At 37.3% G+C, this 22,051-nt stretch overlaps 1 protein-coding gene across 1 annotated transcript in view; it reads right to left on the bottom strand.

The window, feature by feature from the left end:
- CFAP47 (cilia and flagella associated protein 47) overlaps positions 1-22,051 on the bottom strand; it is a 443,526-nt gene that overhangs the window by 212,709 nt on the left and 208,766 nt on the right. Inside the window, exons 38-40 of the mRNA XM_047764176.1 lie at positions 18,202-18,352; positions 15,638-15,726; positions 5,327-5,413 (exon numbers count right to left, since the gene is read on the bottom strand). Coding sequence (XP_047620132.1) covers positions 5,327-5,413; positions 15,638-15,726; positions 18,202-18,352 — 327 coding nt within the window. The remainder of the gene's footprint in view (positions 1-5,326; positions 5,414-15,637; positions 15,727-18,201; positions 18,353-22,051) is intronic.

Below are 22,051 nucleotides of genomic sequence, written 5' to 3'. Positions count from 1 at the left end.
CTCTGGGATAAATCCCACTTGATCATGGCACATGATATTTTAATATACTGTTGGATTCAGTTTGCTAGTGTTTTGTTGAGGATTTTTGCGTCTATGTTTATCAGTGATATTGGCCTGCAATTTTCTTTTTTTGGGGTATCTTTGTCTGGTTTTAGTATCAGGATGATAGTGGCCTCACAGAATGAATTTGGGAATGATCTTTCCTCTGTAACTTTTTTTTAAATAGTTTCATAAGGATAGGAGTTAACTCTTCTCTAAACAATTGATCAGATTCACCTGTGAAGCTATCTGGTTGCAGACTTTTGTTTGGTCAAAGTTTTTAAAACATGGTTTCAATTTCAATAATTGTGATTGGTCTATTCATATTTTCTATTCATATTTTCTATTTATTCCTGGTTCAGTCTTAGAAGATTGCACCTTTCTTAGAATTTTTCCATTTCTTCTAGGTTGTCCACTTCATTGACACACTGTAGTTTATAATTGTCTCTCATGATTCTTTGTATTTCTGTGGTGTCAGTTCTACTTTTTCATTTCTAATTTTATTGATTTGAGCCCTCTCCCCTTTTGTCTTGATGAGTCTGGCTAAAGGTTTATCAATTTTGCTTATCTTTTAAAAGAACCAGCTTTTAGTGTCATTGATATTTTCTATAGTTTTCTTTATTTCTGTTTCATTTACCTCTACTCTCATCTTTATGAGTTCTTTTCCTTCTACTGACTTTAGGTTTTATTTGTTCTTCTTTCTCTAAATCTACAATAGATATAGACACAAAAAAGAAAAGGTAATCTAAACACAACAGTAAAGATAGTCATCAAATCACAAGAGAAGAGAATGAAAGAGGAAGGGAAGAAAAAAGACCTACATTAAAAAAAAAAAACTAACAAAATGGTAAAATAACATACATATTGATAACTACCTTAAATGTAAGTGGATTGAATACTCCAACTAAAAGACATAGACTGGCTGAATGGATATAAAACAAGATATATATGTTCTCTACAAGAGACCCACTTCAGATCTAGCGACACATATAGACTGAAAGTGAAGAGATGGAAAAACTATTCCATGCAAATGGAAATCAAAAGAAAGCTGGAGTTGCAGTACTCATATCAGAAAAAAAAGACTTTAAAGTAAAGAATGTTACAAAAGAAAAAGAAGGATACTACCTAATGATCAAGGGATCAATCCAAGAAGAAGATATAACATTGTAAATACACACACACACACACACACACACACACACACACACACCCCTACCTATACAGCACCTTGATATAGAAGGCAAATGCTAATACCTGTAAAAAGAGAAACTGATAGTAACACAGTAGCAGTAGGGAGCTTGAACAGCCCAGTTATATAAATGGACAGATCATCCAGATAGAAAAACAATAAGGAAACACAGGTCTTAAATGACACATTAGATCAGATGGACTTAATTGATATTTATAGAACATCTCATTCAAAAGCAGCAGAATACATGTTCTTCTCAAGTGCACATGAAACATTCTCCAGGATAGATCACATGCTGGGCTACAAAGCAAGACTTGGTGCATTTAAGAAAAGTGAAATCATATCAAGCATCTTTTTCAACCATAATGCTATGAGATTAGAATTAAAATACAAATAAAAAAACTATAAAAAATACAACACATGGAGGCTAAACAATACGCTATGAAACACCAACGAATTATTGAAGAAATCCAAGAGGAAATGAAAAAATACCTAGAGACAAATGAAAAGGAAAACTTGAGGGTCCAAGACCCATGGGACAAAGCAAAAGCAATTCCAAGAGGTAGGTTTATTGTAATACAATCTTACCTCTGGAAATAACAAAAATCTCAAATAAACATCCTAACCTTACACCTCACTGGGTCTTAAAGCTACCCCTGGGAAAAAATATTAAGCACTTCTCCTCACATGCCATTGGCCTATTAAGTTATGTGTTCATGTATAAGTTCAACATTAGTGGGGATAAAGTGAAATATTACCATGTGCCTAAAGGAGGAAAAGGATATTTGTAAAAAGCCCTTAAAAAAATCCAGTTAGCTTACAGAGATTTTAAAGAACATTTTCTTGTTCTCTTATATTACCTTGATGATTAAACCTAGACATGAGGCCAGCATTTTACTGAAACATAATTTTTATAATATATGAAACTTAATTATAGAGGTACTGCACCAGACTTCCATTCTGGTCGTGATTTAAAATGCATGTTCTTAAATTTTATTTGTATTTGGAAATCTGCTCAAGGAAAACATCAAGGAGAGCTTTAAGAAAAACAGCATGTGTCACATTACTAAGTACTGCTAAGATTATATTTAAAGATTAAAAGGCCTCATTATGCACATGAAGCCAGACTGGTGAACTATTAGATAACTTTGTGCTATGTGGAGGCAAATTCTTTTTTGTGTCCCCTCATGGTGGAGATTGCTGGTTACCTTTCCCTGGAACCACTGGCCCTTCCCTCTTCACTGAGAAAACCCTCAGTTTCTTTTGATGTGTATGTGGAGAAGTGTGGTTTTTCAGTCTCCCTTCCAGCTAGGCTTGGTCATCTGATTAAGATTTGATCAATGGGCTACAAGCAGAAGTACTATGCGGTATTTCTGGGAAGCTTCCCTAACAGAGAAAGGGTACACTCATATTCTTTCTTCTCTTTAAACAGTGATTTTGACTGCGGGAGTTCTAGATACCTCAGCTAATCCTTGAGAAAGTAAATAAAGACATGTCTGCTACATAAACTGGAGCCTGAACATGTTATACAGCAAGCAGTCCAGACCCTAGAAGAAGGAGCCACAGTAGTGCTTCTAATAAATCTGTTCAGCATTGTCAGAGAAGCAGAGGTCTTGGTGAACCTGAGACTATTCTATCACAACTCATTGTATGGATTTGGGTCTCAGTATTGAATCCATGCCAGTGCTAAAATGAGAAATCAAGGAATAGCCCTTTTCCTTGAGAAACTGGGGCTTTTGCATTTGTAAGCCTCACCATTGCCTTTGATCTGGGGAACAGTCATCACAGAGTTGTGCAGGAGTAAACCCTCAATCCTTTAAATGAATGGCTTTGAGTTATTTTTTGAGAGTTAATCTGCCAAAGCCTGACTCCTCTTTGTTTGATCATGTCCTCCCTGACCAAACACTCAAGGTCACTGCATATTCATGTTTCTTTTCCCACAGGAAGCTTTGAGAGAAGAACTAAGAAAGTACAGTATTATAAATACAAATGGAAAAGACTATATGAGAAATAATAATAATAAATTTCAGATGATGGTAGACATTTCTTAAGCAGTACTTCACTTGGAGTTGGGAATTATTTTGAATGAGTATTTCCAAAGGTTCATTCCTTTCCAAAATTAAATTATAAAAGCTTTCATACTTGTTCACTCTATTTTGTTTTTGATTTGAGAAGCAAATCAAAAGGGTGTCCTTACCTGTAGTTTGAGAGTCTTTGACACCATTAATTCTGGAACTTTGGGTCTAATTAAAACCATTCCCAAATATTATATGGAGAAAAATTATGTTAAAACTTGCGATACAGAATTTCTATAACTGCATTCCTAATTATGAAAGTAGACTCAATTTTGCTGTTCATTACAGAGATTCAACTACCTCACTCACAGATACCTACCATATTTCTTTGAGATCTAACTCTAGTTTAATATGTGCTACTATAAATGATTTTCAGTTAATGTAAAGAAATTTTTTCAAAGCCACTCAGGCAAAATCTGTGAGCACAAAAGAGCTTCATAATCAAGAAGCAAAGGATGGGAAAAAACATACAGAACTGTTTGCTGAAGATTTTTTCAGCAATACCAGCATTTCAAATTATAAAGAAATTAACATAAAATGCTGAAAATATGCTATTCTTATAAAATTTATAACACTGCCTTATAGCTGAATGTATTAATTCATATTTTATTGTTCACTAAAGCAAAATGTGAAAGGAAGATTCTGAATGCCTTACTTAAGCATGAAATTATCATTCAACAAAACAAATGCAGGCAGAAGAAAAAAGTTTTCCACTCATCAATTTCTCTCACAGGAAAACCAATAAAAAAAATCAAACATCTTATAATCAATGTAATCCTTACAATCTTCTAAAACAAGTGGCTCAAGTACAATTCACTTTTGGAAAATTAACTATATTCATTTTAATCTTAGTAAGATCTGCACAATCACTTAAGCAGTTCTGACGACTTTAACACTGGAATTCCTATGGTATCAACACTGATAAATCCTTGCCTCTTGGAATATTTTTTGCATCTAAAAGGATGACACTGATGCTTTCAGGCACTGCACAAAGACAATGGCATAAATTCAATGAACAACAAAGCAGTAATGCTCAACATGTGCATACATCTCTTTGATAGAAACCTGCATTATCTTCTTTCGGCCTGACTTTCTTCAACCTTTATAACATTGCTTTATTCCACTTTAAAGAGTGATTCTACAGTTTAAAACAAATGAGACATAAAAGGCGATCTAACTTTTAAAAATTCATCTTCTCTATTCTGAAGTCAAAGTTCCTTTCAAACTAAATACCGACTTCATGACTTGGGTCAAAAAAGCTTAAATGCAGTCAATCTTCATTAGCCACCAGTTGGTATTTGCAAATTCACCTCCTCACTAAAATTGATTGTAACCCCAAAATCAATACTCATGGTGATTTCATGACTGTTCACAGGCAGGTACAGAGTGGCGGAAAGTTTCAATAGCTGGGTACACAAGTTTCCAGCTGAGGTCAAATTAGGTGGCACTGGGCCTTTCAGTTTTCCAGTGTAGATGAGCAGAAGATGGAGACTGGAGGAAGCCATACAGAAGCACAGAAGTGCAAGGCAATTTAGCTCTGAGATGAGGCGAACAGGGTTTAAAACCCTTCCCTGGCACCTGTTAGTGGAAGTGCCTCAGGCAAGTCATTTAACAGTTCTAAACTTCATTTTCTCTGTGTACAGTGAAGAAAGAATCTACCAGGATGGGTTGCTATTAGGATTTACAATCATAAGCTATGTGATCATATGTATTTCTCCTCAGAGTAAAGTTTTAATATTCACTAATTGAGTATTTGCAGCAATTTTATAGAACAAAACTACCATGAATAATGAGAATTCACTCTATTTAATAAAGTGCATATGTATTCAATGTTCATGCACATAAAATAGTAATATATAAAGAAAGTAACAGTATGAATAATATAAATTTTGTACATAAGTTAAATATTTCAAATAAATGAAAACTATAGTGTAATTACACAAGTTTACCTGAAAGCTCATTTCTCTGAATTTTTCCTCAAATAATTATTAGCATAAAATACATAAATATATATAGACATTACCCATCATTCACGCAGTCAACAGACTGTCCAGTTTCAGTTAATTGGGATGGCAAAGAGATAAACGTTGAGGATTCCACCAAAATCACACTAAAATAAATGAAAAAAAGGATCATTTTGAATCTTACTGTTAACGACATTAAGCATTCTTTTTAATTTCCCATCACTCATAATATATAATTAGAATCAGAATAAATTACTGCTCAAACGGTCCACGTGTTCTCATTATGCAACTCAAAAGATATGTTACAAATAAAAGATGCAGAATGGAAACAGGTAAAAATGATACTTTCATATGGAAAGTCAACACTGAATTCTCATAATAAGGAAATCTGGAGTAAAAATGACCACTCAAATTACAGTCCCGAAAGAAAGACGAAACTACACATTATTCTTAATACACTGTCAAAGCTATACACATAATAATTTCTAATCCTATTTCCAGAAAAGAGAAATGTTTCTTTGAGGAGTGGACGTGAGATGTAAGGACATAGTTAAATCAGTGCATTAATCATTATGCCGTCATTTGGAATCACACAGAAATTCAGTCCTTCCTATATAATAACGTTCATTCATCCAAGAAACAGTTACAGAGAGGCCATTATGTGGTATGTGTGAGAATAAGTACTAGAACATGAATATATTATCCTCTCTGCATCAGGATGCCCACTATGTAGTTGGAGAGCACTGTGGAAATGCTACTCTAGCGGCAGGTCAAAGATGTCATGAAGCCTCAGGTCAGGAATGCCTAATTCCTCCTGCAGAGTTAAAGAGACTCTGTACATTATTGTTAAAAACAGATTTATTCAAACTTGATTTGTTAAAGGAAATTTTTCTTATTATGCAGCAGTTATTAATAGCTCACATACTAGCTTTACAATGAAAATTAGATCAGTAATCAAATTAGCCAAATTTTTAGTCTTAAAACACACATGCACAAATACTTATACACAAACTGAAAATGCAACAGATTTAATATATCCTAATGTTTGAGTGTTGACATCATTTTTTGTCCTTTTGTTTTAATTTGATATTCATGTCACTGTCAAGTAAGGGTTGTAAGGATTTTATAAATATCAAATACTAAAATGTTTTAAACAGATAAAATTAACTGTAATAAAATATAAACTACAACAATGCAAGCTATGTATCAAACTAGCAGATTTGTTTACAGTATTGTAAAGTTACAGTTAAGCAAATGTGGGAAGAATTACTCCAGAGAGTAATTTACATTTAAATCCATGCACTAAAATCTCATTTAAATTTCATAAACTTATGAAGCAGAAAACATTTATAATATTTCTATAACTCCATGGTGAATCATTGAACAATTTATTTTGGTGATAATTCGTTCTGGCTAAAAAACAATCACAGGGATAATACAATTTGACACAAAATAAAAAGACTAACCAATATAATAAATATTAGATTTTTCATATACTGTGCATGTACCATTTTGAGATAAAATAGCATTCTTTATGCTTCTGTATGAAAAATCCTTGCTTAATTACAATGAGCATGCATTCCTTAAAATAGATATATTAACTGCAAAATTAAACTACAAAATGCCATTAAAATGGAGAAATATCCTATTTGATTACTGAACTTTCTAAATGAGAGGTTCTCAAACTTCAACGGGCATTATCATCTTGTACCCTTGTTTAAAATGTAGATTCCCAAGCTTCTATCTCTCTTCTGTTCTAACTTACTAAGACCAGCATAGGTTCCATCAAAACAAGCTCCCAGAGTTCCCACTGCGGCTCAGCAGTAATGAACCTGACTAGGATCCATGAGGATGTGGGTTCGATCCCTGGCCTCGCTCAATGGGTTAAGGATCCAGCATTGCCCTGAGCTATGGTGTAGGTTGCAGACATGGTTCAGGTCTGACGTTGCTGTGGCTGTGGTGTACGCCAGCATCTGTAGCTCCCATTCGACCCGTAGCCTAACTAGCAGTCTCTACGGATTAAACTCTGAGCTACCCTGACTTAGACAGGCACTGCTTTGACAATAATGCACGAATTATTATTTTGGACATGTTGTTAAATGCAGATCCTGACTGAAGTGGATTGAAGTAGGACTCAGATTTTGCTTTCCTAATAAGCTCACATATAATGTTAATTTTGCTGTCTCAAGGATGACACTTTGAGAAGCACAGCCTAATTTAAAATAAAAACATATTTTAGGGCGGAGCAAGATGGCGGAGGAGTAAAAGGTTGCGCTCACCTTCTCCCACAAAAACATCAAAAAAACACATCTACATGTAAACCGATTCACACAGAACATCCACGGAATGCTGGCAGAAGAACTTAAACCTCCAAAAAGGGCAAGGAACTCTTGACATAACTGGGTAGAATGAAAGAAAAAAAGAAGAGGAATCAGAATGGGACTCGCATTCCTGAGACGGAGCTGTGAAGGAGAAAAGGAACCCACCTCCTGGGAAGCCACTGAACTGACGAAAGATCAGCAGAGTCAAAGGGATCCTAAGGTCGCTGAGAAAAGAGCTGGACTAAGAACAGCAATGCAGAGTGAGAGCCACACAGATCATCTGAACCACAGGCCCGGACACCACAGCCTGAGACAATCGGGTGGGGGCTGGGCGCTGTGACTCAGGCTCCCGAGGTCCGTCGCAGGGAGAGGACAAGGGTTGGTGGTGTGGAGCCAGCCTAAGGGGCTAAGGAACAGTGCGCCACGGGCGGGGAAAGGGCATGCCACCGGCTGAGGAGGGGAACGCCACAGCAGAGGGAACCTGGGAGAAGGTCTGGACCCGCAGGAGAGGCAAGGCGCCACTGTTGGGGAGGGCGAGAGGAGGAGGGGCGGATGCCGCAGGAAACTCCCTGCACTGGAGCCCGTGCCTGTGGGCTCACCGAGGGCAGGGCGGCTCTGGCGCAGGCTACTGGCAGCAAGAAGCCTCTTGCTCATTTAGGGGAGACTGGGCAATTCGTGTGCAGGCTACCAGTGGCCAGGCACCTCTTGTGTGGGCTAAGGGCATCAGGGGGCTACATGCAACCTGGTGCCTCTTGCATGATCTACAGGTGGCAGGGACAGACCATGGCAGTCATCTCAGAGGCCAAAAGGAGGCATGGATTGCCACCACGGGGGAGCCTCTGAGTGGGCTCCACCTGCAACCCCAGTCACCTCAGGGGTTGGCAACAAAGAAAAAAGAGGGGACTGCAACCAAGCACCATACGCTGTTGCTCTCACTCCCCTGAGAACACACCTGCCCTACAGCTGCCACTGCCAAACGCTCTGGGCAGCACCCAGACACCTGATCACTGTCCATTCCCAAGACCATACAACTAGGAGCAGCTGGTGCAGCACTTCCTACATGGGCTAAGTGGGACAGGGTGCTTCTGTGTGCTCTGCAGGTGGTGGGGGCAAACCACCGCTGTTAACACTGACTCCAGAAGTGGGCATAGCCCACCACCACTGGGGATACATGAACAAAAATCACTTGAGGCCCCAACCACCTCAGAGGGCACCACAAAGAAGGACATTGTGACGGAACACCACCTGTTGTTTCTCTCACTCTCCTGGGAGCACACCCGCCCTGCTGCTGCCACAGACAAACACTCTGGGCAGCGCCCAGACGCTGATCACTGTCCCATCCAAGTAACCTATATAGAGAGAACATACCTTAACATAATCAAAGCCATTTATGACAAACACATAGCACATATAATTCTCAATGGAGAAAAGGTGACAGCCTTTCCACTAAAATCTGGAACAAGACAAGGATGCCCACTTTCATCACTGTTATTCAACATAGTACTGGAAGTCCTAGTCACAGCAATCAGACAAACAAAAGAAATAAAAGGCATTCAAATAGGAAGAGAAGAGGTGAAACCGTCACTGTATGTAGATGACATGATACCATATATAGAAAACCCTAGGAATTCAACCCAAAAACTACTTGAACTGATCAACAAATTCAGCAAAGTAGCAGGATATAAGATTAACATTCGGAAATCAGTCGCGTTTCTGTACACTAACAATGAAATATTAGAAAAGGAATACAAAAATTCAATACCTTTTAAAATTTCACCCCAAAAAAATCAAATACCTGGGAATACATCTGACCAAGGAGGTAAAGGACTTATATGCCAAGAAGTATAAAATATTAATCAAGGAAATTAAGGAAGATGTAAAGAAATGGAAAGATAGTCCATGCTCCCGGGTTGGAAAAATCAATATTGGCTATACTACGCAAAGCAATCTACAGATTCAATGCAAACCCTACCAAATTACCCACCACATTTCTCACAGAACTAGAACAAACAATCCAAACACTTATATGGAACCACAAAAGAACTAGAATTGCCAAAGCAATTCTGAAGAACAAAAATCTAGCAGGAGGCATAACTCTCCCAGACTTCAGGCAGTATTACAAAGTCACAGTCATCACACAGACCAATGGCACAGAATAGAGCACCCAGAAATAAACCCAGACACCTCAGGTCAATTCGTCTTTGACAAAGGAGGCAAGAACATAAAATGGCAAAAAGATACTCTTTTCAGCAAGCATTGCTGGGAAACCTGTCAGCTGCATGCAAAGCAATGAACCTAGGACACACCCTCACACCACACACGAAACTAAACTCAAAATGGCTTAAAGACCTAAATATAAGACAAGACACCATCAAACTCCTAGAAGAGAACATAGGCAAAACATTCTCTGGCATCAACCTTATGAATATTTTCTCAGATCAGTCTCTCAAAGCAGAGAAATAAGAGCAAAAATAAACCAATGGGACCTAATCAAACTGACAAGCTTTTGCACAGCCAAGGAAACCAAAGAGAAAACAAAAAGACAACTTATAGAATGGGAGAAAATAGTTTCAAATGATGCAACGGACAAGGGCTTAATTGCTAGAATATACGAGCAACTTATACAACTCAACAGCAAAAAAGCCAACAACCAAGGAAAAATGGGCAAAGGACCTGAATAGACATTTCTCCAAGGAAGATATATAGATGGCCAACAAGCACATGAAGATATGCTCAACATCCCTGATTATTAGAGAAATGCACATTAAAACTACCATGAGATACCACCTCACCCCAGTCAGAATGGCCATCATTCATAAGTCCACAAATAACAAATGCTGGAGGGGGTGTGAAGAAAAGGGAACCCTCCTGCACTGTTGGTGGGAATGTAAGCTAGTACAGCCACAATGGAGAACAGTATGGAGGTGCCTTAAAAATCTATACACACAACTACCATATGACCCAGCAATTCCATTCTTGGGCATATATCCGGACAAAACTTTCATTAAAAAAGACACATGCACCCACATGTTCATTGAAGCACTATTCACAATAGCCAAGACATGGAAACAACCCAAATGTCCATCGACAGACGATAGGATTAGGAAGATGTGGTATACATACATGATAGAATACTACTCAGCCATAAAAAAGAACAAAATAATGCCATTTGCAGCAACATGGATGGAACTAGAGACTCTCCTACTGAGTGAAGTAAGTCAGACAAACACAAATACCATATGATATCACTTATCTCTGGAATCTAATATAAGGCACAAATGAACCTTTCCACAGAAAAGAAAATCATGAACTTGGAGAACAGACTTGGGGTTGCCAAGGGGGAGGGGGAGGGAGTGGGATGGATGGGGTGCTTGGTGATAATAGATGTAGACTGTTGCTTTTGGAATGGATTAGCAATGAGATCCTGCTGTGCAGCACTGGAATCTATGTCTGGTCACTCATGAAGGAGCTTGATAATGTGAGAAAAAAGAATGTATACTTGTATGTGTAACTGGGTCACCATGCTGTACATTAGAAAATTGACAGAACAGTCTAAACCAGGTATAATGGAAAAAATAAAAATCATAAAAATAAAAATTTCACCTCAAGAAAAAGTGGATTTTTTTCAAAAATAAAATAAAAACATATTTTAAATAATAAAACCAGGCACCAGGAAAATGAAGTCTGGGAATGATTTAGAACCACAACATATTCGCTCTTGTATAAAAGCAACAAAAGCACTGGAAAAACTTGTCCAAACCAACTTTTTCAGAATTCTAGTTAACTAAAGAAAGGCTTACAACAATCTAGTAGTGTTTATTTAAGAAAGCTGCTAAACTTTGGTAAGAATAGTAGAGTTTTTCACCTTGTAACTTTTATGTTGTAATGCCCCTCCTCCCCTCCGTAGCTCTGCTGCAGCCTTGAAAACTAGCAGTCTTGCAACCAAGGTACTTGGAAAAAATGCTCAGGCTTGCAGCCAAGTGAGGAAACAGACTAGAATTGGAGCTCTTCAAAGAAGCCCCATTCTTGATCATTGCTATTGTTCAACCTGTGTCACAGTTTCCTAGAAGAACTCAATTTGCAAAGTGTTTTCTTTAATCAAACCGACTCAAAAGAAAACACCTAACCCCAAGATGTTTGCTAGAAATAATCAGTAGCAATTGTGCCTGAGGCCAATACAGCAACTGAATCAAATAAGATCAAATAAGAGTGTGAGAAACAAAAAGGAAGATCCAGGGATAAGATGACCATAGGTGGAGTTGCAATAGCTTAGTAGATTCCTAAAATATGTCAAAGACTTTCAACCCCACTTATGGGAGACAAATATGTCTCATCAAATAAAGAATATCAGTAAGAAAAATTATACCAAAGAACTAATTACAAATTCTGGACTTACAAAGTACAATACTTGAAATAAAAAAGCACCTCAGGGACTCAACTGCAGATTTGAGGCGGTCAAAGGACCAGCACACTTGAAGAGAGAATTAATCATTTCACTTAACCTAAGTAATAGAAAGGAAAAAATGAAGAAAAATTAACTGAACCTCAGAGAATTGTGGGACATCATCAAAGAGACAAACATAAGCTTAATCAGAATCCTCAAAAGGCAAGAGCAAAAGAAAGCCAGATGGAATGTTTCCTGATGGCCTAGCAGTTAAAGATCGAACATCATCACTGTATAAAAGCAGTGATGATGCTGTGGTGTGGGTTCCATCCCTGGCCAGGAACCGCTGCATGCCATGGGGGCAGTTAAAAAAAAGAAGAAGAAGAAAAAGAAACAGACAAGAAGAAGTAAATGATGAAAAATTTCCAAATTTGATGAAAAATATTAATTTACACATCTAAGAAGTACAGAAAATTTTCTGCAGGACAAACCCAAGGTGATCCATAACTAGATAATAAGAGCCAGTGGTTGAAAAGTCAATGCACAGTAAGAAGCAGGAAAAAATAGACTCAACACCTATGCTGCTCCTCAATAAGATTAAGAACTGTATTTCTATCTAGGAGTTCCCGTCGTGGCGCAGTGGTTAACGAATCCAACCAGGAACCATGAGGTTGCGGGTTTGGTCCCTGGCCTCGCTCAGTGGGTTAAGAATCTGGCGTTGCCATGAGCTGTGGTATAGGTTGCAGGCGCGGCTCAGATCCCGCGTTGCTGTGGCTCTGGCGTAGGCTGGTGGCTACAGCTCCGATTCGACCCCTAGCCTGGGAACCTCCATATGCCGTGGCAGCAGCCCAAAGAAATAGCAAAAAGACAAAAAAAAAAAAAAGAAAAAGAAAAAAAGAAAAAAAAAACTGTATTTCTATCTAAACCCTAAAGAATAGAATGCAATGGGATAATGTATACAGTGTACTGAAAGAAGACTGTTAATAAAGAACTCCTTCAAAAATTGAGGAGAAATTAAGATATTACCAAATAAAAAAAAACTGAAAAAATTCGATGCTAACAGATCTGTCCTGTAAGAAATACTAGCAGAATTTCCTCAGGCTAAAATAAAAGGACTCTAGAAGTTCACTCTAAACCACATAATGAAGTAAAAAGCATAGGCAAAGTTAACGATGTAGGAAAATATATAAAACAAATAAGCTATAAATGTATTTCATTTGCAACCCTTTTTGCTTTCCTTTCTGATTTAAAAGAAACATGAGACAATAAATACAGAACTGTTTTATGGGCTTATAATGTATAAAAATATAATGAGTATAACAGCAATAGCACCAACAAGGGGCAAGGAAAAGGGGATATACTGCAGCAAAATTTCTGCATTAAAATTGGAAATTAAATTGAAATTAACTGAAATTAAATTGGTAGCAATCTGAGCTAGATTGTTTTAAATTGGGATGCTAATTACAATCTTCAGGATAACTACTAAGAAAAAAACATAGTAAAAGAAACAAAAATTTTAAAAGGCACTTGAAAAATAAGTATTTAAAACAAAATCAAGTGGCAATGAAGAAAGAGATGCACAAAGACATAGGACTTACAGAAAACAAGTATAAAAATGACAGACGTAAAGCCTATTTTATCAGATATTACATAAATTATAAAGGGATTAACATGCTAATCAACAGGCAGAGATTGACAAAATGGTTAAAAATAAACTAAAAAAACAACAAACATTGGTTCAAAGACACAAAGAGATTAGGAACAAAAGAATAAGTAAAAACATACCATGCAAACAATAACAAAAAGAGGACTGGGCCCTAGGAAGAGGCAATGAGCCTCAGGCAGATTTATGTGGTGCCTGGAGCATTTGGTAGTGGCAGTGGCAGGGTGTGTGAGTTCCCAGTGGAGTGAGAGCAACAACGGATGGTGTTTGGTCACAATTAATCTCCTCTGTGGTGCCTTCTGAGGTCACTGGGGCCACAAGTGGTACTTGCTCATGGACCCCTAGTGGTGGCGGGCCTTTGTCACCTCTGGAGTCAGAGATAATTGTGGTGGTTTGCCCCCACCACCTGTGGACCACGCAAGAAGTACCCAGTCCTGCTTAGCCCATGCAGGAGGTGCTGTACAGGATGCTCCTAGTTGCAGGATCCTGGGAAGTGGCAGTGATCTGGCAGGCGTGGGCACTGCCTAGAGCATTTGGCAGTGGCAGCACCAGGGTGGGTGTGTTCCCAGGGGAGTGAGAGCAACAATGGGTGGTCTCTGTTGCAGTGCCCTCTTTTTTGCCAATCTCTAAGATAACTAGAACCACAGGTGGAGCCCGTTCACAGACCCCTAGTGGTGGCAGGCCATGCTTCCCTCTGGTTTCTGAGATGAGTGCTGTAGTTTGCCCCCTCCACATGTAGATCACACAAGAGGGGCCACACTGCTCTTGGCCCCCTGCTGCCCTTAGCCCCCACAAGAGGCACCCACTCTCCTGAAGTCTGTAAAGTAACAACAAAGAGTTAAGATTTTTGGAGAAATATATAATTATAATATTAATATGTTATACAATAATATATAATTTTATATATAGTATATATTATACAACATATTATATAATATATTAACATTTTTATATAACAGAAATAAATAGTTATAATATTCTACCAATTCCAGGAACTCTGAGATATTCTTTCAGCAATACCGCTAGAATGTAAGACTAAACATGTTTGATCCTGATTTCCTCTAGGAACTGCAATCAGTCATTTGGTTCATTTAAGAGCATATATTAATACTAGATTAATGACACATATTCCAAATGTTTTTTCTTTACATTCTGATACAACACTTTAGTGATATTACAGTAAATAAAATTCTCCCTCACTGAACATGGGAACCACAAATTCACCAATAAATGTTCTAACAAAAGAATTTTTGTTTTATCAACAATAAATTATACTGTTAATAAGAAATTACCAAAAGCCTAGATACATAGTGATTTAAAAACTGGAAATTATCAAATGCTAAAATAATAAGCATACAAATAACATCCAGTCTCAAGACATCACTGTTGTAATAAGGATCTGGTTTTTAAGCTGTTGGAAACAGATACCATAATTGAAGCAGTACATAAGGTATTATTATTCATCTTTTCCCTCAACATGTTAATTTATAGATAGATATTTTTCTACGTGTGACCTTACACAATACTTTTACATTTTATTGTCTTTTCACTTCAAATATATATTGATGTTAAATATCAAGACTCACAAATGCACGTTTAATGTGCAGTTTTAATCAATCATGATGCTTTACGAAACAATTTTCTGTTTGATTCAACATTTTACTTTTGGAAATTAACAGATGGAATAAAATTAGAAATTAAAAAGTATTAATTATAAATTTTTAAAAATGGAAAGAACTGTAAATATAAATAAACAGAAACTTGATAGACAAAATTCAAAAATTTGCTATGATCAGCTTTAGCTTCATAGATATCAAACAGCATTTCAAGGAAAATTCATTCACTTTCATTATTTGTTCTATTTTATCTACTGATGCTTATAAATTTATAGCAATGTAAACACAAAATTTCTCAAAAGAGTTCATGTTGAAGAAAATTACATATTTCCCTTAAGATTGCATATGGCTAATTACAACAAATTCACATCACAACAATAATTTACCTGAAGTCTCCAGCAGCATGGAAGGGATTTTTAACATTCACAGTGACTTCTTTCCATTTATAACACGGGGATTTGCATTTTATAACTGCCTGTGTTAAAAAAATAAAATAAAACATACTATATGATAACAAAAAAGAATATCCTGAATTATAAAATACAAATTTTAGTACATAAAAACCTGTACAATTAAATATTACAATGATATTAATTTATATATATCATTAAAATCTGCATGGGAAAAAATAAAAATAGGTCTTACCCCATCAGTGATCCACAGTACTGTGCTGCCAACTGAACTATCTGTCACAATAGTGTCTCCTAAACTGATTTCCTTAAAATTCATTTTGTTAATGACTGAGCATGATTTCACATTTGCAAATTAATCAGTCATATATATACCTAACACACGTGATGTAAGGAAGAGGCTTGTGTCTGTGTGTGTTTGTGCGACATGTGCACACAGGTGTGTGAGGGAAAGAATGTGTGTGTGTGATTGTGGCACGCCTGTGTTTATAATGTGGTAGCTCTACTGACACATTTTTACTATAATAAATGCAAAAATATAAAACTAAAACTCAAATTACTCAAAAGACTTCTGTGAAAAAAAGGTTCTAGGAATTCTACATTTGTAGACTAATTTACGCTCCTACCTTATTATTCCATTATTATCCAATCAATTTCCAGGTATCTAAGACCATGAATAGCCAGATGGAAAAAGAACAGAGAGGGCTGGAGTTCCCTTCGTGGCGCAGTGGTTAACGAATCCGACTAGGAACCATGAGGTTGCGGGTTCCGTCCCTGCCCTTGCTCAGTGGGTTAACGATCCGGTGTTGCCGTGAGCTGTGGTGTAGGTTGCAGACGCGGCTCTGATCCCGCATTGCTGTGGCTCTGGTGTAGGCTGGCGGCTACAGCTCTGATTAGACCCCTAGCCTGAGAACTTCTGTATGCAGCAGAAGCAGCCCTAGAAATGGCAAAAAGACAGAAAAAAAAAAAAGAAAAGAAAAGAAAGAAAGAAAGAAAAGAAAGAAAAAAAAAAGAACAGAGAGGGCTGGGAACTGTAAGAGTTCATTATTCAGGTGGAAATCAGAAAATCACAATACATATCTCAGTGACAAACAAATGCCTACTTCCTGTTCTGGGTGTCCTTATCGAATAAGCCATTCTGTCCCTGTGAGTAGCTTAAAGTCCTCCTTACACAACTGGACTTTACTAGAATAATTTGCTTAACTTCCCACTCAAGCCACTGCACACCTAAAATTTTTTCCATATCGAAATCTGGCAACATAAATTTACTTCCTCTTTACCATACATCCACTGCCTAAATATTGCAGAAAACAATTATTTAGACAAATTAATGGCTATACAAAGTGAATCATAGCAATATCACTACCATTTTTTAGAAATTTAAAAATCTTTCTCCCCCATCCTTGGAGATATTAACCCTTGGAGCTCTGCCTAGAACATCATCACCTCTCACTAAATGCCAGTCTCAGCATTATCTTTGTAATGGATTTGCTCCATAGGACACTCAAGATAAACTGATAATGTTCCTACTAGAAAAGAGGTTACTTTGCTGTGTAAACCACCAAACCTTAATTCAAATGAAAAAAGACATAGACACAGGGATTGCTTTAACTTAAATGACAAATCTCCATGACAGAAGAGCATGTAAATTGCTATGTGTATAGTGAATGACTCCTTGATGAAAAGCACAAACGTAATTTTAAAAAAGGCTGACCTTAAAATAGCACTCAATACAAATCCTTTGAAAATGCAGATGGCTAACAGGCACATGAAAAGACGTTCAATATCACTCATCATCAGACGAATGTAAATCAAAACCACAATGAGATATCACCTCATACCTCTCAGAATCGCCATCATCAAAATGGACATAAATAGCATATGTTGGCAAGGAGATGGAGAAAAGGGAGCCATTGTACACTGTTAGTCAAATGTAAACTGGTGCAGCCACTGTGGGCAAAAGTATGGAAGTTCCTCAACAAGCCAAAAAGAGAACTACCAGATGACCCAGTAATTCCACTCCTAGGTGCATATTTGAAGAAAACAAAAATCACTAATTTGAAAAGATACATGCACCCCCAATGCTGATAGCAGCATTATTTACAATAGCCAATATATGGAAGCAATCTAAGTACCCATTATTACATGAATGGATAAAGAAAATGTGATACACACACACACACACACACACAATGGAATATGGCTCGGCCAAAAGAATAACACAATTTTGCCATTTGTTGAAACATGGATGGACTTGGAGGGCATTTTGCTAACTGAAATAAGTCAGAGAGAGAAAGACAAATATTGGGGATATCACTTGTATGTGAAACCAAAAAAACACAACAAACTAGTGATATCAGAGATACAGAAGCCAAAAACTATGCAAATGTAAGTGTGTGCACATCTCTGTCTATATGCACACATGATCTCAAAAAATAAGAGCTTCCAGGAGATAAAACTTGGAAGAAGAGCTGTGCATGGGACACTCCATGGCCTGAGAAGGGAAGCAAAAACATATAAAATAGGTAAAATATACTTACCATGGCTTTAAAATTGAGGATTTCACCCTTGAGAGCAAAGGCCATCGTGGTACCTCCTATTCCAGTCTTAGGTTTTGAAATTAATAGCAGTGAAGCTTCAGCAGGATGAAGGAAGCGACTGGTAAATCTCAGAGTGATACTAATTTGGTTTCTATTCAATAAAGAGAAAAGAGAAAATACTGTATTGAAAAAAAGACAACTAACAAGCACCTATTCAATGCAGACCTACACCCAGTGCCCACGCTCTGCCATCTACTCACTTCTGTAATAAAGCTAGGATTCTTGGAGATCTTAGCAAGCCTACAATCTAGTTATTATCATCAGTTAAATTATCCTGATCCAGTCTGTAAAATGTAAAGTTAGCTTCCAAATGTATGTATAGTCTACCAAATACTGGATATTCTAACACCCTCAGGAAATCATATATGTATTTTTACGTGAATTTCATAGGTCATTCTGTATTCCTGTTTATTCCTAGTTATTATATATATTATATATATATAATATATAAACACATTCCTAGTTATATCAATAACTTTTGGTTATATGGAGGGAACAATTAGAAAGACAAAGGGTTCAAAAAATACTTAAAACTGTGGTTGAAAATAAAATTCAAACCTCAAATCTAAATAATGGTATATAAATAGCATGACTTTCCTTTAAAAGAGATACTTAATTAAAAGAATAAAGAAAACATGTCCATTTCCCTTCATCTTCAACTTTCTAGTCTAAAAGAGAGGAAAATGACAAAGAATCTATGAACTTGGAAATTACACTTCTCAGTTTCTAGGGACATGAGTTAACCACGGCACCCTGGCAACCTTGCATAACATAGGCCACATATGCAAGGCTTAACTGCAGTGGGCCTGTTGTGGCAGAAAGCTCTGTGATCCTCCCACAACATACGAGCATGGAGTTTTGGGAAACACTGCTGCAAGAACATTTCTCATTCGCTTCCCTATCTCCCATGAGAGGCTGTAACAAGAGTTTCCTGTTGCCTCCTAGAGTCTGAGGTCTGAGGCTTGCTGCCTAGCCCCCTTCAGGGTAGAGTTACAGGCTAGAAAACTGCTTAGGTGCAGCATGAAACTGACTGTTAGCAGCAGGTGTCCTGCCATGCATGATGTAGTCATCTGGCACCTTTGATTTTCGTGCTGCTCTGCATAAGGGACATGGGGATCTGGTCCCTTTGGTAACTTTCACTTTCACTGTTTATATAAGGAATGAACTCTCCAAATAAAAAATGGGCTCAATGTTTCTTTGCTGACCGAATCTCTCAGCCTTCCCTTCCTTGCCTTGCCATAACCATGAAGGTAAAACTTGGGGACGTTTTTCCTTTGCTTTTTCTCTGGCTTTTAGCATAGTTAGTATCATATATCGTATCTCGGTTATTCTTTGCACAAACTACCATCTATTGCCTTCCCTTAGGATGCCTACATTTGGGAATGGAGATGGGAAAAGATTTTCCTGGCCTTAAACGTTAGCTTAACTTCCCCCAGAACCTTTGAGAAATCTCTGTTGAATGGGTGAGGTTAGGGAGCAGCATAGAGTAAAGTGACTGGAGGACTTCCAAAATCAATTGAAATGTTCTCAAAATTGTTTTTTAGGGAAAATTACAGCTCACATCTAACAGGAGTGGGAATGATTTTATTCAGATGTAATATCATTAATCTCCTCAACCTGTGCAAAAGGACATTTTTTTGGCTATTACAAAAAGTTTATGGGCTTAAACTTAATTGAGAACAAAGAATATTTGACCTTGAGATCTTTTTGAAGGTATATAGGCTCAAATTGTGTTAAGATACCTGTGAGTGATTTAGGATTTTTCTATATATTCTACAATTCATTATTAGATAAAGCCATTAATGCAATTAATATTTATAGAGAGTTTATAATGTTCTAGGCATTCTTCTAAATTTGGGGGATATAGTAATTAGAAAAAAACCACACTATTCCTGATCTCCTGGATCTTTCACTTTATTGGACATAACAGACATTAATTATGTCATCACAAAATAAATGAGAAAATTACAAATTTTGTATGTGCTATGAAGTGATATAAGGACACATAGTGGAGAGTGTGATATAGTCTGCAGGGTCAGAGGAAGTAATATGTCAGGTGGAATAAGAAGGATGAGGAGGAGTTAAGTAGAATAAGCAGGGGAGGAAAGAAGGCACCCAGACCTCTAGTATGAGGATTATGATTAAGAACCTACAAAGGGCCAGTGGTGCTGAAGTTTAGAGAAGAAGGGTGTTAGCAATGCAAGATTCAGCTAAGGGCCAGCTATGAAAGGCCACATGCACCATGTTGAGATTATTTAGTCTGTGCCAAATGGTGATGGGACACTACTGGAATAATTTAAGCACAAGAGTAACACAACCAAATTTACATAAAAAATTGTCATTCTAATGCAAAGAAAGGAGTACAGAGAACCTTTTCAGGAATATTTTGCAGCAGATCAAATTTTTTTTTGTCTTTTTGCTATTTCTTTGGGCCGCTCCCGCGGCATATGGAGGTTCCCAGGCTAGGGGTTGAATCGGAGCTGTAGCCACCGGCCTACACCAGAGCCACAGCAACGCGGGATCCAAGCCGCGTCTGCAACCTACACCACAGCTCATGGCAACGCCGGATCGTTAACCCACTGAGCAAGGGCAGGGACCGAACCCGCAACCTCATGTTCCTAGTCGGATTCGTTAACCACTGCACCACGACGGGAACTCCCGCAGCAGCCCAATTTAAAGATGACAGCACATTAAATTAGCAGGGAAGAGGTGGACAAGGGGGAAAAGATGCCAAATTTAAGATGTATTGGGTAAAATCAATAGACTAGGTAATGGATGGGCTCTGCATGGAAAGTGATGAAAAAAGGTGTTCAAGAATGACCATAATCTAAGTAACATGCATTTAGAAAATAAATTTAAGGAACTACAGTTAAATTTTATTAAACCCATTTTAAAACACAGTATCCTTTTTATGAAGTCAATGGTTGGTTTTAGGACCATGAAGATCTGGGTTTCTCTTGAGTATAGATATTCCATTTATAAATTTTGCAGTCATACTGAAGCAGGTAAATGACTAGGTTTCCTTCCTGGGTGTGTTAGAAACTTCAGAATCAAGTGGACTGTCCACTTCAGGAGAGTGTCTTAGGTCTCCAGATATGGGTATTAAAATTACGGATTTTATCTTAATTTTCTCACCTTTTATTTTTGGTTCCAATTGCCTCCCTCTCATTAAAAAAAAAAAAAAAAGTCTCCTTCATATCACATGTACTCATAAACCATTTCAACTTGGCTTTTGGAAGAGGTGGAGAATAAATATATGACACATCAATGTCAGTACCCAGATGGCTCAATGAGAATAATGAGGAAAAAAAGAAACAGAACAGTTTTCTAAAAGAATGCTTTCACTTTTATGACAATCGCTCTAAGATTATGGCTAAATTTAGTCATCAAGTTGGATGCAGAGATGTTTGTTTTCATGCTGGTGGAGCTGTTTAATCTTTTCTATATAAATGATATCTCAGGGACTTTAACTCCATAACTGGTAAACAGAGCCATTATTAATCATGATTTAGACAATTAAGACAGGATGAGGTACACACAGATAATTATATAATATCTGATAATCATAAACCTACAGATATTTTTTAAGAAAACAAAATAAGTTTGGGTTGTGCTCATGGAATGTGGAAGCTCCTGGGCCCAGGATTGAACCTATACCACAACAGCGACCTAAGCCACTGCAGTGACAACGCCAGATCCTTAACCCACTGTGGCACAAGAGAACTCCAAAACCAAAATATTTTCTGAACCATATGTGTAAAAACCAGGCTTTGAAATTATTTAGTCTAGC

Source organism: Phacochoerus africanus, chromosome X (genome assembly GCF_016906955.1).
Source record: "Phacochoerus africanus isolate WHEZ1 chromosome X, ROS_Pafr_v1, whole genome shotgun sequence".
Taxonomy (NCBI): Eukaryota; Metazoa; Chordata; class Mammalia; order Artiodactyla; family Suidae; genus Phacochoerus; species Phacochoerus africanus.
This window is presented reverse-complemented; position numbering and strand designations above follow the sequence as displayed.